The sequence below is a fragment of the Camellia sinensis genome, unplaced genomic scaffold, assembly GCF_055761805.1.
Source record: "Camellia sinensis isolate YWXY unplaced genomic scaffold, ASM5576180v1 Unanchor3, whole genome shotgun sequence".
Classification (NCBI taxonomy): Eukaryota; Viridiplantae; Streptophyta; class Magnoliopsida; order Ericales; family Theaceae; genus Camellia; species Camellia sinensis.
The window spans coordinates 13077359-13091768 of record NW_028129178.1 but is presented as its reverse complement, the minus strand read 5'-3'; the positions used below and the strand labels follow the sequence as shown (position 1 = coordinate 13091768).

General features: G+C 37.2%; 1 protein-coding gene across 1 annotated transcript; it reads right to left on the bottom strand.

The window, feature by feature from the left end:
- Nucleotides 1-356: 356 nt before the first annotated feature.
- Nucleotides 357-3206, bottom strand: LOC114260324 (uncharacterized). The gene is made up of 2 exons (XM_028200414.2): nucleotides 1146-3206; nucleotides 357-695 (listed from the first exon to the last, which is right to left on the bottom strand). The coding sequence occupies exons 1-2, from the start codon at nucleotides 2983-2985 to the stop codon at nucleotides 610-612; spliced, it is 1926 nt and encodes a 641-aa protein (XP_028056215.2). The 5' UTR covers nucleotides 2986-3206; the 3' UTR covers nucleotides 357-609.
- Nucleotides 3207-14410: the final 11204 nt, after the last annotated feature.

Genomic DNA, 14410 nt, shown 5'->3' with positions numbered 1-14410 from the left:
GTTTTTAATGAAATTTTCCTTTGCTGATAAAAAAAAAAAAAAAAAAAAGTCATGGAAGGTACTTCTACAATGGAAACTTTGTTTAGTACTATATGATATTCTATTCAATGTGGATTTGTGGTCCTAACCACCTTTGTTAATATGCATGCATGTGATTCTTTTTTTTATTTTTGTTTTTTATTTTTTATGATATAGTTAATTTTTGAAAATTGATAGCCCATGTCATGTTACCATCTTCCTGATTCAAAGTAGAATTAAAATGAAATTGGTGGTTTTGTTCTGACTCTAGTAATGACATTGTTTTTAAACACCTCTATGTATCTTGAAAAGGTACTAAAAAATATTCTGAGAACAAATTTTATAATACAGATTCAAATTTGCCATGGTGTGTACGTTATTATTGAAATAAATATGATCTGATCTGCACATTTTACTTTCCAAATATTTTATCTGGATGCATATTGGTAATTAAACACTACATGATTGGATTGTATTAGTAACCAGTTAATCAAAATTTGTCCATCACATGAAGGTCACATACCAAGCATGTGATGGTTGCTAAACCCTATCAAAGCTGCTGCTACATTTGTTACCAAGATACTGTTACATTCAATTTCTTTCCCTGGCTCTTTCCAGCTTTCTCCTACTACTTCCGCCATTTCCAATCAAAGGTTCTTCTAAAATGGTGGACAAACCTGAAAATAGTTAACAGGCAAAAGTGATCAACACATGCATACACAATATCACAAATTTACTACTCCTATCCCAAAATATTAATCCTTTTTGGGAAATCTAACTTTCTTTCTTATAGTTCAAGTATTACATTTCAAAATTACCCTTTGACTTTTTTTGAGAACGTCAATTGTTATAATTAATAAATTTAAAAGAATGACAAAATAGAAAATTAATGTTATAATAGTCTTTGTTTTTTTAAATTAGACTAATATTTTAAACCTATGAAAAATAAAATAAGGAACTAATATTTTGAGACGGAGGAACTAGCACAACTTGGCATACCCTATTACACAAGTGAAACATCATTTGTATTCCAAAGGGGTAGCATATAATTATACCATCCACGAATAATTAGGTCAGCCTCATTTGTATTTTGACCCTTGTTTAAAAAACGGGTTATCAACACATACCTGACATGAAACCTTTGTTCTCTGTTATAATTCTTATCGTTTCATGATTTGAATGTTCGTCATTGCTGTTATCATCATCGCTGTCTGATTGTTGAACTTCATCCACATGATGGCATGATGTCTTTGACCGCGCAATGCCAAAAGGCGATGATAAATCCATCTGCTTGGTGATCATTCGTGCCGCATAGTATGGAATTCTTACATGCTTTGTTGTTTCTGATTTGATACAGCCATTAATGAACATTATGCAATCCATCAAGCTCTCTTTTGCCAATCCTTTCATGTCATAAGCCTGTGATCTTCTCCACAGGCTTTTACTATGAGAATTGATAGGACTTGAAAGGCAAAGAGCTCTGGTTGTGTCACTAATGGCTGCATCAGAGTCACTAAGCAGCAAATGACACTGAGCTCTATTACTATATAGAACAATTCTCTCTTTTCTCAACTTCAGTGGACACAACTCTAAAGCTTCTGTATACTTTAGTAAAGCTTCTTCAATTTTTCCTGACCAAAAGCTATGATTTCCTTCTTGTTTTATCAGACTAACCAAAACCCTTTTCTCTTCAACTTTCTCACCAGGCAACTTTTTTTCTCTCCTTCTCCTTTCCACCTTCAAATCCCATATTTCTTCAAGTGCTTTCTTGACTCTATTGTTCCCAATTTTTGACTTCTTTTGTCTGAAATCCATTAGCAGTGTTCTTGCGATGACTTCACCAACGTTAGATCTTCCTCCAAGTGTTCTAAGTTCAATCAAATCCATCAGACAAAAGGTGGCAATTTCAATAACTTTGTACCTCGTATCTGGATCATTAAGAAGTAACAGAAGACAATCAATCCCCATATACTGCCAATCATCCGAAGATCTCGAGAGATTGCAGAGTTTCTCTATTACTTGTTGTGATTCTGCAATTCTTTCTCTTCCAGTTTTACTGTAACACAAGATTCTAATGAGTCCAACCCCAGCAGGTGATGTGTGATTCATCAATCCACCCCACATTTCAGACAAGTCATTCAAGAATTCTTGCTTACAGATGAGATTTATGGACCTTTCTTTGATGGCAAAGCTGTTGAGAAGATAGAGAGACCAGCATTGAAGTTGGCTAGCCCATTCTTCGGCTTTTCGATTCTCCATTTCCAGTCCTCCAACCCCTCTAGTGAGCAAGTCACAGTGATATTTCAACCTCTTGTTCTTATCCTTCACTCCTACAAGCATGTCATACACCACTTCAAGACAGGTACAAGCCAAATGCATGGCTAACTTAGCAAGCTCTTCCTCATACTCCGCGACTGCTTCAAAGGTACTTTCATAGCTTGCAAGGTGTCCAAGGGCTCGAACTGCAACCCTTTGTTCAACCCAACTCATTTTTCCTCTGAAAAGCTCTATCAATGGCTGGATCACACCCGAGTCCACGGCTTTTTCTGCAAACTCAACCTTGTTCATGGTGTAGGAACCGATAACATGAGCTGCATAGTAGGGAATGTATATGTTCTGGTCCTTAAGGAGCCAATCTCTATCGGTGAGGCCTCTGTGGATTAAACTAGCCATGCACTGAAAGATGCCGAGGGATGGAAACTCTGGATCGTTCGGTTGAGTCATGGCGATGTTCCAGAGTCCACTGAGCACTAGAACATGTTCATGGTCGTCAATAAAAGGCATTTCTTTGAAGCAGTTTGCGATTCCAGCTCTCCTCATTGAAGACTCTGGTTCCTTCATGAGGCAGAAGAAACAGCAAAGGTTTGTGCAAGTCTCTTCGCTTTGCATATTGGTAATATTAGCAATAATGGCAGTAGTATTGGCGGAGGTGGTGGGTAGTTTCTCCTTTTTCTTATCAATGTCCATAGTGGAGTGATTGTGGAATTTGTGACTGAGTCTAGGGTTTTTGAAATGGGTTTATCAGGTTTAGGGTTTCATATGTAAAGATATAAAACAGATAGGAAAGGTTAGTGGAATCGGCCTAGTGGTGTTGTACCTAACGGCGCATGAGAAGATTTTATAATAGTTTAAAAACTTCTCGCCCTTATCAAATTGTGTGTCTTTCTATTTTTTTATATTTTTTTTTTCGTCCACCAGAGAGAATGGGTAATTCATGGTTGTGTTAGGGTGATCACTGGTCAGTCAGTGGTTGATGTAGCATGGCCAATAAGATTCTTGAATGAAATGATAAGTAAGACAGTGAAAAACAAAAGGTCAGACTCGGAATTGCATTAACTATGGTGGGTTTGCAATTTTAAGTATTATCCATGCATGGATCTTAGTGGATTTTGAGCAAATTATATCATTTAGGGGATTAATTTCATGAATTTGTCGTTTTTAGAAATATTTGAAACTTCAATTACTACTAGCATAGATCTTGGAATCTGATTCCGTAAAATCTTCATGATCATGAAAGCATATATTAATTGTTTTGTTATTTTATTGCAATATTTTTATTTTTTGTAATTTTCATTATATTTTCTTATATGAAACTTTCAATTTTAGTTGTTTTCTTTCAAGTTAGGTTTGTCTTTACTTATATATAATGGATGTAGGGGTGTAAAAATGGTTCGCGGTCTCTGAGCTGCCCGAAGCTCGCCTGTGGCCCTAGATGAGCCTGGTCTGTTTAAGCCCGTTTGGGCCCAGGCCTGAGCCCCTGGCCTAGGCCATCGTTTTGAAGCCCAGCCCGGCCCGACCCACTTGGCTCGGCCCGTGAACTAGCCCATCGGCCCACTTAAGGCCTATTTAGGGCCCGGCCAGAAACCCGGCCCACGTCGAGGCCCAGTGTATTTTTTAGTGAAAAATAATAAATTTTTGGTAAAATTTTTTTTTAAAATTAAAAAAAAAATGGCCAGGCCAGCCCAAGCCCGCCCAAGGCCTGAATATCCTGCTTGGGCTAAGGCCCGGGCTTAGTTTTTTGGCCTGTGGGCCGGCCCGGCCCTGCTTGAATTTTTGGCAGGAGCCCGCGAGGCCCAACATGAGCCTGGCCTAACTCGAGCCTGGATGGGCCGGGCCGGGCCAGGCGAGATTTACACCCCTAAATGGATGTAAGTCTTAGGACTCTTGAGTTTTTGAAGAATTAATATTTTGAATTTTATACTCTTTTATTCCAACCTCGGATATTCTTTGAGAATAAACCATTGTTGATATTTTATTCTCCGTATTCTTTGTGAATCAATGAGTTTAGAGAAATTTTGTTTCCAATATTGAGTTTTCAATCAACGGATTCTAAGATTGTTACTATCTCACATTTTGTTACATCAGTGGTGAATCATGAGCGTTCAGATCCTCTGGAATCCAAAACCGTGGAGTTTCTATGAAGTTCATATAGGGAACTGTAAGGAATGAAACCAAACACAAAATTACGAATTTTGGATAGAAAAATAACTCTCTCTTGAAATATATTAATTTTCCAAAATATGCTAATTTACCCTAAGACTTACAAGGCCTGATTACAATAGGAAATAAATTAAAAAGGCATGATGATCAAGCCTAAATAAAAAAGAAAACGAATTTTACAAAAAATAGAAAGATTCAAATTAAGCTCAAATCTTGAAAATATAATAAAAACTAAGATGCTGTTTGATAACACTTATGTTTTCAGTTTTCTATTTATATTTACAAAAATTTTAAAAACTCAAATAAAAACTTGTTTGGTAAAATTTTTGATTTATAAATCAGTGGTCTCAGTTTATAAATTTGGCCAAAAAATAAAAACACAAAAAATGTGTTTCCATTTTTGAGTTTTCAGTTTTTTTTTTTACCACCCAACACTAGCCACCACCTGCCACCATTTTCCACCACTGTCTTCCGTCGCCACCACCACCCACCACCACCACTCACCACCCACCTGCCACCACCCGCCACCACCACCCACCAACCACCCACCAGCCACCACCAGCTACCACCCACTCGCCACCACCACCCACCCCTCGCCACCACCACCACCACCACCCACCACCCACTTGCCATCCACCTGCCACTACTGGCCACCCGCTACTACCATCTACCGCCCACCACCACCACCCGCCACCTACTTGCCACCACCACTTACCACCCACCTGCCACCACCAGCCACTCACCACCACCAGCCACCTGCCACCCAACCGCCACCACCACCCACCACCCATCACCACCACCACCACCACCACCACCACCATCACCTACTATCCACCCGCCACCTACCAGCCACCACCGCCCACCACCACCGACCACCCGCCACCGTTACCTACCCACCCACCCACCACCACCACCACCACCACCCGCACCCGCCACCCACCACTCGCCACCACTACCACCGCCACCACCACTCACTCGACATCACCCACTACCCGCCACCGTCACCCATCCACCCACCATCACCACCCACCACCACCCGTCACCACCACCCACTCGCCACCACCCGCCACCGTCACCCACCCACCCACCACCCACCAGCCACCACCTACCAGCCACCACCATCCAGCCACCACCACCCGCCATCCGCCACCCACCTGCCACCACCACCCACCACCCACCACCACCACCACCACCCATTCACTACCACCCGCCACCGTCACCCACCCACCCACCAGCCACCAGCTACCCACCAGCCACCAGCCACCAGCTACCCACCACCCACCGTCATCACTTTTCACCACTGTCTTCCGCCGCCATTTGCCACAATTTGCCATTTCTTACTCTTTTTTATATTTTTAATTTTTTTTAAATAATTTGTTAATTACCAAACACGTTTGTAGTTTATGTTTTTCTAAAAATAAATAAAAATTAAACAAAAATCAGTTTATAACATTTTTGTAAATATAAACTGAAAACGTAAATGTTACCAAACACACCCTAAATAAGCTAGAAAGAACCTAGCCTCAAACAGATTCTTTCATTCCAACTAATTAAAGAAACAAATATTTCCTAAAATGGAAAAATCGCACAATTGAAGGCCTAAACAGTGGAATTTGGTTGAAATTCATTATATACCATGGAAAACTGTGGGTATTGATTGTGACTCTATTTTTCATGTCCCAACCGAATCTCAAGCTATTCCGAACAGGTGTCATTTTGCGTCTACTAGTACTTTTACCCTTTGTCCTGTTTGTCCATGAGTTTTAAGACCTCTATGGCCAAACACTTTGCCTCAAAAGTGGTGCAAAGAGGTTACAATTTAAAGGCAAAAAAAAAAAAAAAAACCTCTTTCACACTTTCACTTTCCAACCTTTCATCTTCCTCTCTACTCTCTTCCTTGTTCCTCTACTTTCCTCTATCTTTAATGACTACCTCGTACCCACAAAGCCACTAAAAAAAGTTTCAAAGTTTTTTTTTTTTTTTTTTTTCCTGGGTTAGTGATGATATGCTTGGAATGTTCAAGAACTTTATTTTGATATATCACAAAGCTTGAGTTTTTTGGATCTTCAAATTCTCACTTGGTGTTTTAACCATGTCGGACTGTTTCATTTTTTGTTGTTGAAAACACCTAGAAAACAAATTGGAGATTAGTATTTCAATTGGATTCCTGTGCAGTTGGTGATTCAAGACTTGGTTGATAATTAAGAGAAGGTTTGAGATTGAAGATTTTTTGGGGAGAGAAAGAAGCAAGGGCGGTTGGTAGTGGAAGAAAAAGAAGAAGAAGCCAAAGATAGCTCTGGAGGCGGAGAGGAAGGAATCCAATGAGGCTGGTAGAGAATCCAAGTCCCTTCCTTGGTTCTGCTGTAGTGCGCACACATACGCACTCTATCTCTCTCTCTTTTGAACGATACAATAGGTGTGTGTGTGTGTGTGTGTGTGTGTTTTCCTAAGTTGCAAAAGGCATCATTGCTCTATGGGAAAGAGAAAGAGGAAGACAAGAGCGGTGTGAGCGGCCCATTGCGAGGACTAAAGAGCAGGAGGAAGAAGATAGGGAGGCAGAGTGGGTCAAAAAAAAGAAATTTTGTTTTGTTCTTTTTTGAATCTTATGTAAAACGACATCATTTAGTTCAAAATGACATCCTTTTGTTTCACTGCACGAACAACCCTCTACAATCCACTACAGAGGATCTGAAGGCAAAAAAGACACTGGGCCTCATGTGAGCCGGGCCTTGAGTGAGCCTTAAGCGAGCTAATGGGTCAAGCCCACAGACTGGGTCGGGCCTCAAAATGATAGCTCAGGTCTAGGGTCTTGGGCTAGGCTCGGGTTGGGACCCAAATGGACCTAAACGGGCCAAGCCCATCCCGGGCCGCGGGCAGACTTCGAGTCGCCCATGGGCTGCAAGCCATTTTTATACTCCTACCTATAGCTAGGTAGGATTACATTAAGCTGCATCTTTTCTTTTTTCTCATTTTTTTTTTCTTTTTTTCTTTCGTTCATTTTGCATTCACTGGAAAATTTTGACATTGTAATCAGAAGGGCAACAAGGAGAGCCAATTACCATATCACATTTTTTATTATTATTTATAAAATACTCCTAATAGAAGTTATATAAGTAGTTATGTATTCAATTCAGTTTTTTTTTTTTTTTTTTTTAAAAAAAAATTTCTCAACTATTGATCTTTTGAGATTCATAAAATGTTTCAGTTTTTAAGATTTTGAATTCAATTATACACTTCACAATTTTATTTCTCTGAATAAAAACAATATTATGCACAAGCACGTCACTTCTAGTGGTTATAGAAATAAGCTGTTAAGTAATGTTTCATTTTGTACCTAATTGTTTTTGACGAATTGATATTGTTGCAGATCGACATACCCTGTGATAAAAAAATCCTATTGAACTAACTAAGTCGCGTCACTTATTGGTTCAAATCCATTATGCTGCCGTTATTTTTCCCATAGCGTTCTAGGTGGACTAATTCCCTTCTTTAAACCTTAAAGAAAAACAAAATCTAAATGCTTTAAAATTCACAATAGCGACAATCAATTTCTAATATGATTGACCAATATTCCCAGTATTGATCGATACACCAATATGTATTCCGATATCACAATTAAGAACTATGACAACAATGCTTAAGGTATCAAATAAATATTAAGAGTAACCATGAACTTCACCAACTTAAGATATGAAAATAGAGGGGAAGATTATATCTGCCTTTATGCTATGTTTGGATCTTAGATTTAAAATATACTTTTTATTTTTATGTTCATTTTTTTTCCTTTTGACAAATCTTAGTTCCAAACACAGGTTTATTAGGAAATCGCTATTCTTAGGTTACATTAAGCTACCATTTGGAGTTAACCAAGAAGCTAGCTTATTAGTAAAAAAAAAAAAAAAAAAAAAAAAACCAAAAAATTAAAACAAGTTAGTTCTTTGACCTAAAGTTTTTGAGAAATGATATATGACATATGTCTTATGTTACCATTTTATATTGCTTTCTATGTGAATACTTATAGTTGGTTCCTTGGTTAGAAATAATCATTAAAAAAAAATAACAAAGACAGTGATATATAGAAGTCCTCAAAGTTTTTTTTTATTTTATTTTGTTTTATTTATTTGTTTATTTTTTATAAAGTAAAATGAGTGTTTTTTAAAATCAACATGCTAGCTTTTATGAGGTTGTCAAAGGAAGCCTTAATAAGTTAAGTACCACCAACTTGACATTCATCATAGAACTTTTTTCTTTTCTTTTCTTTTCTTTTTTTTTTTTTTTTTTTTTTTTTTTAAATGTTTTCTCCTTCTCTCATGTAGACATGCTCCGTAAATCTGCTAAAACTTAAGTATGATAGAAGGAGGAAAAAGTAAATGGTCATCTATTGACAGAAGTGATTTCCTATGGAAAATCTTGTCATGGTTGGTGTTGTCTAGAATCTAAAAAATTGTCTTGGATTTTATTTGGTCCATGACTCTAATGCTAGTTAGGCTTCCCTCCCCAGAAGTAAAGCCTACTAAAACAGTGGCTCTTGAATTCATTATTATCCATGTAATAAGTTTAAACTTCAGCCTGCAACAACCTCTTAACAACACTTTTGGGAGGATTAAGAATGTTAGTATTATTATTGTTCAGAATATAATGGACAGCAACAAAGGAGTGAGGGACCACAGCTTGAAAATGGGACATTGTCTCTTCAAAAATCAACTTACAAGTGAAAGTGATATTGTGGTCCCGTACATGTAGCAGTGTTTATGAAAATTGTTATATTCAAAACAAAACAAATATTAATTCTCACACCTAAAAAAGCAGAGAATATGAAAAGGGCAGGAAGGAAGAGATTAAAAACAGTGTTCAAGTACAAATGGGGGAGGTCTCAAGAATATGCGGCTACTATATAAACATACTATATAGAAGATGGAAAGCATGAAAAGTAGATTTACAGAGATTAAATCTTCATTGAGTATTTGGTCATTCTCCAAAATAATCTATCATCATGATTTAGTGTGGTGTAGTTCCTGCACGGACACCTGTTTTTTGTCGTTATGCGCCACTGGTGAAATTTGTTTATTGCTTCTTGTACATTCGCATGTTTGAATAGATGCGCTGATTTCTAAGCTCATGATGAGGAAGACGGTAAACTAGGCTAAACTGCAAGTTCCTTTTTTTTTTTTTTAAGAATGGTTGCTTTTTGTTTTGTTATAATTTTAATTAAGCAAGTGAATTTAACAATGTTCAATCTGCTAAAAATGTTTCAACTCAGCACCTAATAGCCAAACCTGAGATAATTAACATATATAGAGCACATTATACAAATTTTGCTTCAACCCTGTTAAATTAATAATCCAACCAACATTTTGGAATGTGAAGATCAACTGTCAATACTTGGACAGCCAGATATAAGCTTTAAATCAGTTGACTAAAACAACATAAAACTACAAAAACATGAAAAGAACAAAGAAGATTGAACTAAAAGATCAAAATATGAGACCAAAAGGTGGTTGTTGGTGGAGCCTAAAACAAGACTAAACCTAATCGAATTAGGAAAAGGAAATAAAGAAATTAGTGTTTGGTTATATTTAGACTCTAAACTATTTCTTTGTTGGTTGAGGTTTTTCCTTCCTAGTTTAGGTTTTGGTTTCCTTATTTATTTAGGATTGGGTTTAAGGCTAGCTCTATAAATACAATCATGTAGCTCTATGTTTTTAATATATTCATTAGTGTTGTGATCTTAGAGACATTGTAGGGATAGAGTTTGTGAGATTGAGTGTGAGAGACTCTTGTAACTCCTTCTGTGAGATTGAGTGTGAGAGACTCTTGTAACTCTTTTCGTATTGATCTTGGTAAATCCGTAGTGACTCAGTAGATGTAGCCCATGATTTGTGTGAACCACATAAATCTCTTGTGTTACTTTGGTGAGTTTGATTTTTTGTTCTTTTATTTATCCGTTCTAGATTCATTGGTTGTGTGATTGTTTGCTTAGGTCCTGGAGTTTGGTATTAATCATATATACCATAACAAAGGCCTCACAATACATGGCATTGTTAGGATTAGTCCACCTATGTGATAAAGGTAGGTCCCACATAGTTATTAAATTGGCTTATACATGTATTTGGATTAGGATAGTAGAGTCCGAAATCTACTCAGAGACCAAATATGTATACACAGTGGTTACTCTAGAATTTTTTTTCAGGATGTTCATTGTGGGTACCCCATGAATTTTTTTTGTTTAAGGTAGACATTCAAAAATCTAATTTTTTAGACTTTTCAAATCACACACAAATAAATAAAATAAAATTCTAATATATTGATAGAAAAATGGCTCATCCCCCTTTCATCACCCCCAAATACACCTCTAATGAAGTGGCAAATAATATCATCTAATCAACTTCCTTCAAACTCTTCTCTCTCCTTTCAAAATTATTTGCTACCTCATTAGAGGTGTAATTGGGGCTAATGAAATGGGGGATGTAGCAAAACTCATATTGATATCATTGTTTCAAAAAATAAAATGTAGATACAAAAATTTACATAAATATATGCTTTTTTTCACTAGCATGATAAGAAAATGCGAAAAGCTCCTTTAATTTAAATTGATATAAGCTATAAAACTGTTGATCAACATTAACATTCAATTGGTACACTTTTTGTCAAAGAAAAACTTGAAAACATGTTGTGTGTTCACTTCACAAAGCATATATATTGCATATATTGAATAAAGGATTATGGGTTTGGGTTGGGTGTTCAAGAAAGTGGGCATGGGTGATTGTTCAACTGAGTTGAGTGTTCAAGAAGGTGAGTTAGGGTGTTCAACAGAAAGTTTTGGACTGAATTACATATATGTATTAAATAAAATAAAAAAATTGAAGGTGGTTGTGGAGTCACCCATGTGTGTATGATTTGGTTATTTAATTATATGAAATTAGGATTCTCATTGGTAGACTACTATTGTGATAACCCTGTTCCGTTTTATGCTAATTGGTCCTTATTATGAATGTGATTATGTGTTTGATATGATTTTGTGTGTCAATTATGTGAAAATATGTGGTTTTGAATTTCTATCTGTTCACCGTAGGAATATCTGTTTGATTATCTACTTTGGAATTTAAATTGAAGGCATTATCGGCCACAAAACCCGAAATTGACTACACCATTGTGATTAGCGTAATTTTTAGAACCTACGATGAAATTTAATTGAAAACTGATTCGGATCAAATTAAATAGATTAAATTAATGAATTAATGCTCAATTATTTTATATTGATAAATGTGACCAAGGGAGCTTTTTAATAAGGGCACTACACACTCACATTCATGGGTTTGAGTTCAAAAATCAGATTTTTGCACCATTAGAGTGAGAGAGGGCCGGCTATAGAGAGAGAAATGGGGAGAATTGTGCAATTTTCGCTCAAGGTTTGAAAATTTGAAGTTAAACTCCAAGAACTTGTGTGTTTGAAGCTCATAGGTGAGTAATCAACCCCTAATATATGAGTTGAATTTGTGATTTTGTGAATTCTAGTGACTTGGTAGCTCATGGCAAAGATTTAGTTGAAAATGAACCTAGAATGTGCATGCATGCATAGAATTATCATAAATAAGCAAGGATTGTATAATCTATCATGTAGTTTGTTAATCATGAAAAATTTAGTGGTAGGATCATACATGCAAGCATGATTTGGATGAATTTCATGTGTTTGAGCATCACTTGACCCATTTGAAATGGAATTTGAGTTAAAAGATTGCATGCATGTTTGATTATTGAAGATATGGAGCTCATATGAGGTTTGAAAACATGAGCCATGATTATACAAAAATATTGATTGATTTTGAAGAATTGAACTATGATCTTGAGCAATTGACCTCATCTCACTTGTATACCCATGTTATATGATGTGTTTGCATGAATGGGAACCAAAATTATGGGTTTTGAACCTTGGAAGGTCGAATTTGAGCTCAAGAACAAATTCTGGAAAATCCAGAATTCATGATGTCCGCTCGAGCGGGGAAACCGCCGCTCGAGCATAAATTACGAGCTCCCAGTATATTTTGCAGACATGATGTCCGCTCGAGCGGGGAAGTTTATGCTCGAGTGGGAAGCTATGTAGGATGACCTTCCACTCGAGCATCCGAGTTTGCGCTCGAGCGTAAAATTGATGTAACTAGTACTTTTGTAGACCTCATGGGTCCGCTCGAGCGGGGACCCCTGTTTCTGAAATTTTGAAAATGCGTTCTGTGTTTTGTTTTCCGTTCTCTTTCACTTCTAAATACTCTTAGGCATGCATTAAGCATTATAAATGAGTTAAAGGATAAGAATGAAGCCTAAAGAGGAATATGTGAATTAAGAATGGATTGATTTGTTTGTGACCCATTGTGTTCATGGAATGTGTAGGGTCGAGCTCCAGGGCAAATCATCCAGCCGATCACTGTGAGTAATATCTTAATAAAGATATTTTGAAATATGTTATTTGTCCAATTACTTATTTCTCTATAAGTTTTATGAGCTTGTTGATTGAATTGTGGACAAATGTTTGCTATGCCATATGGTTGGGCCTAAGGTCATTTGCTAATGAATGAATGGGCCAAAGGCCAGTTTGACACGAAAGAATGAATGGGCCAAAGGCCAGTTTGACATGAATGAAAGAATGAATGGGCCAAAGGCCAGTTTGATAGGAAAGAATGAATGGGCCAAAGGCCAGTTTGACATGAATGAAAGAATGAATGGGCCAAAGGCCAGTTTGACATGAATGAAAGAATGGTTAGGCCAAAGGCCAGTCTGACATAAATGATATGAATGAATGGGCCAGAGGCCGTATGACACGAATGAATTGGGCCCGAGGCTGTATAATGTGTTTGAAACCGCAGTCACGTGACCTATGTTTATATATATATGCTAGATAGAAATACAAACTGGGCCCAAGGCCAGTGGAGGCACGTTGTTCTAAATACCATTTGTATAACTTCTTTATTTGATATTATTCATTAGGTTTTCATTCACGCTCATTCATGTGTCTGTAGATGAGCCAATGGAGGTCCAACCCCAGCCTCAGTGAAGTTTGTGAGGAACAACCAAGGTTTTGAAGAGTCAGTCCTTGCGTCTCACGCACGAGACACGTCTTCGCCCTTTTGCTATCTTGTGTTATTTTGTCATGTTGGCGAGGACTTTGGTTTATGTGTGTATATAGTTTTGATTGGCTGACCTAGACTTGAATGATCCTGTCTGCACAGAACTTTATGTTACTGTATTTTCTGATGTGAGTTATTAATATGTATATGTATGGTTTGTTATGATGTGCCATGTAAGGACAGCTCTATGAACAAAGTTTTAAATTTTTCTTCTGTTTGGCCCCTTTACTCTGATAAGTTATGTCTGGTTTGGTTTGAGGCCGTAGGTAATCTCAGGATTACTGGTCGGTTATGTCCTTAACCCATGGGGGCGGGTTCGGGTCATGACAACTATAAATAGTCATGTGGATTATAGGATTTTTGGCAGATATTAAAAGAGTGGTGAGGGAAAATTAGAGATATAAGGAGTAAAAGAAAAAATACCAGGGGTACCGGAGTGAGTAAGGGCTCAACTACCATTGAACATGGGGTTCTGGTAGTAGTGTGAGTTTTGAGTATTTTGACCATCTCACATGTATTATTTATTTTATTCATAGTGGAAGCTTTATCTCCTATGGATGTAGACAATTTGGACCAAGCAATCTATATATGTGTGTGATTATTTTTCTCTTTAGTGTATGCATGGGCATGCTTACAATTTGTGTTGGTGGGATGTGGTATAAATCTCAACATGTGGTATCAGAGCTAAATATTACAGATCCTAAGCACAGTTGCCAGAGGGCCCGATTACTACACACAGAAGACTTGTACATTAGAGAAAATCTTGGTGATATAGAAAAAAAATCATAATCCGATGAAGGCAACACGATAGAGGCATCAATTAATTAGAATAC

Bases quoted from the DNA above. Each gene is read 5' to 3' on its own strand.
- LOC114260324 (XM_028200414.2), bottom strand. From the start codon at position 2,985: ATGGACATTGATAAGAAAAAGGAGAAACTACCCACCACCTCCGCCAAT. The intron at 696-1,145 runs GTATGTGTTGAT...AACTATTTTCAG, and splicing joins GAACAAAGGTTTCATGTCAG to GTTTGTCCACCATTTTAGAA.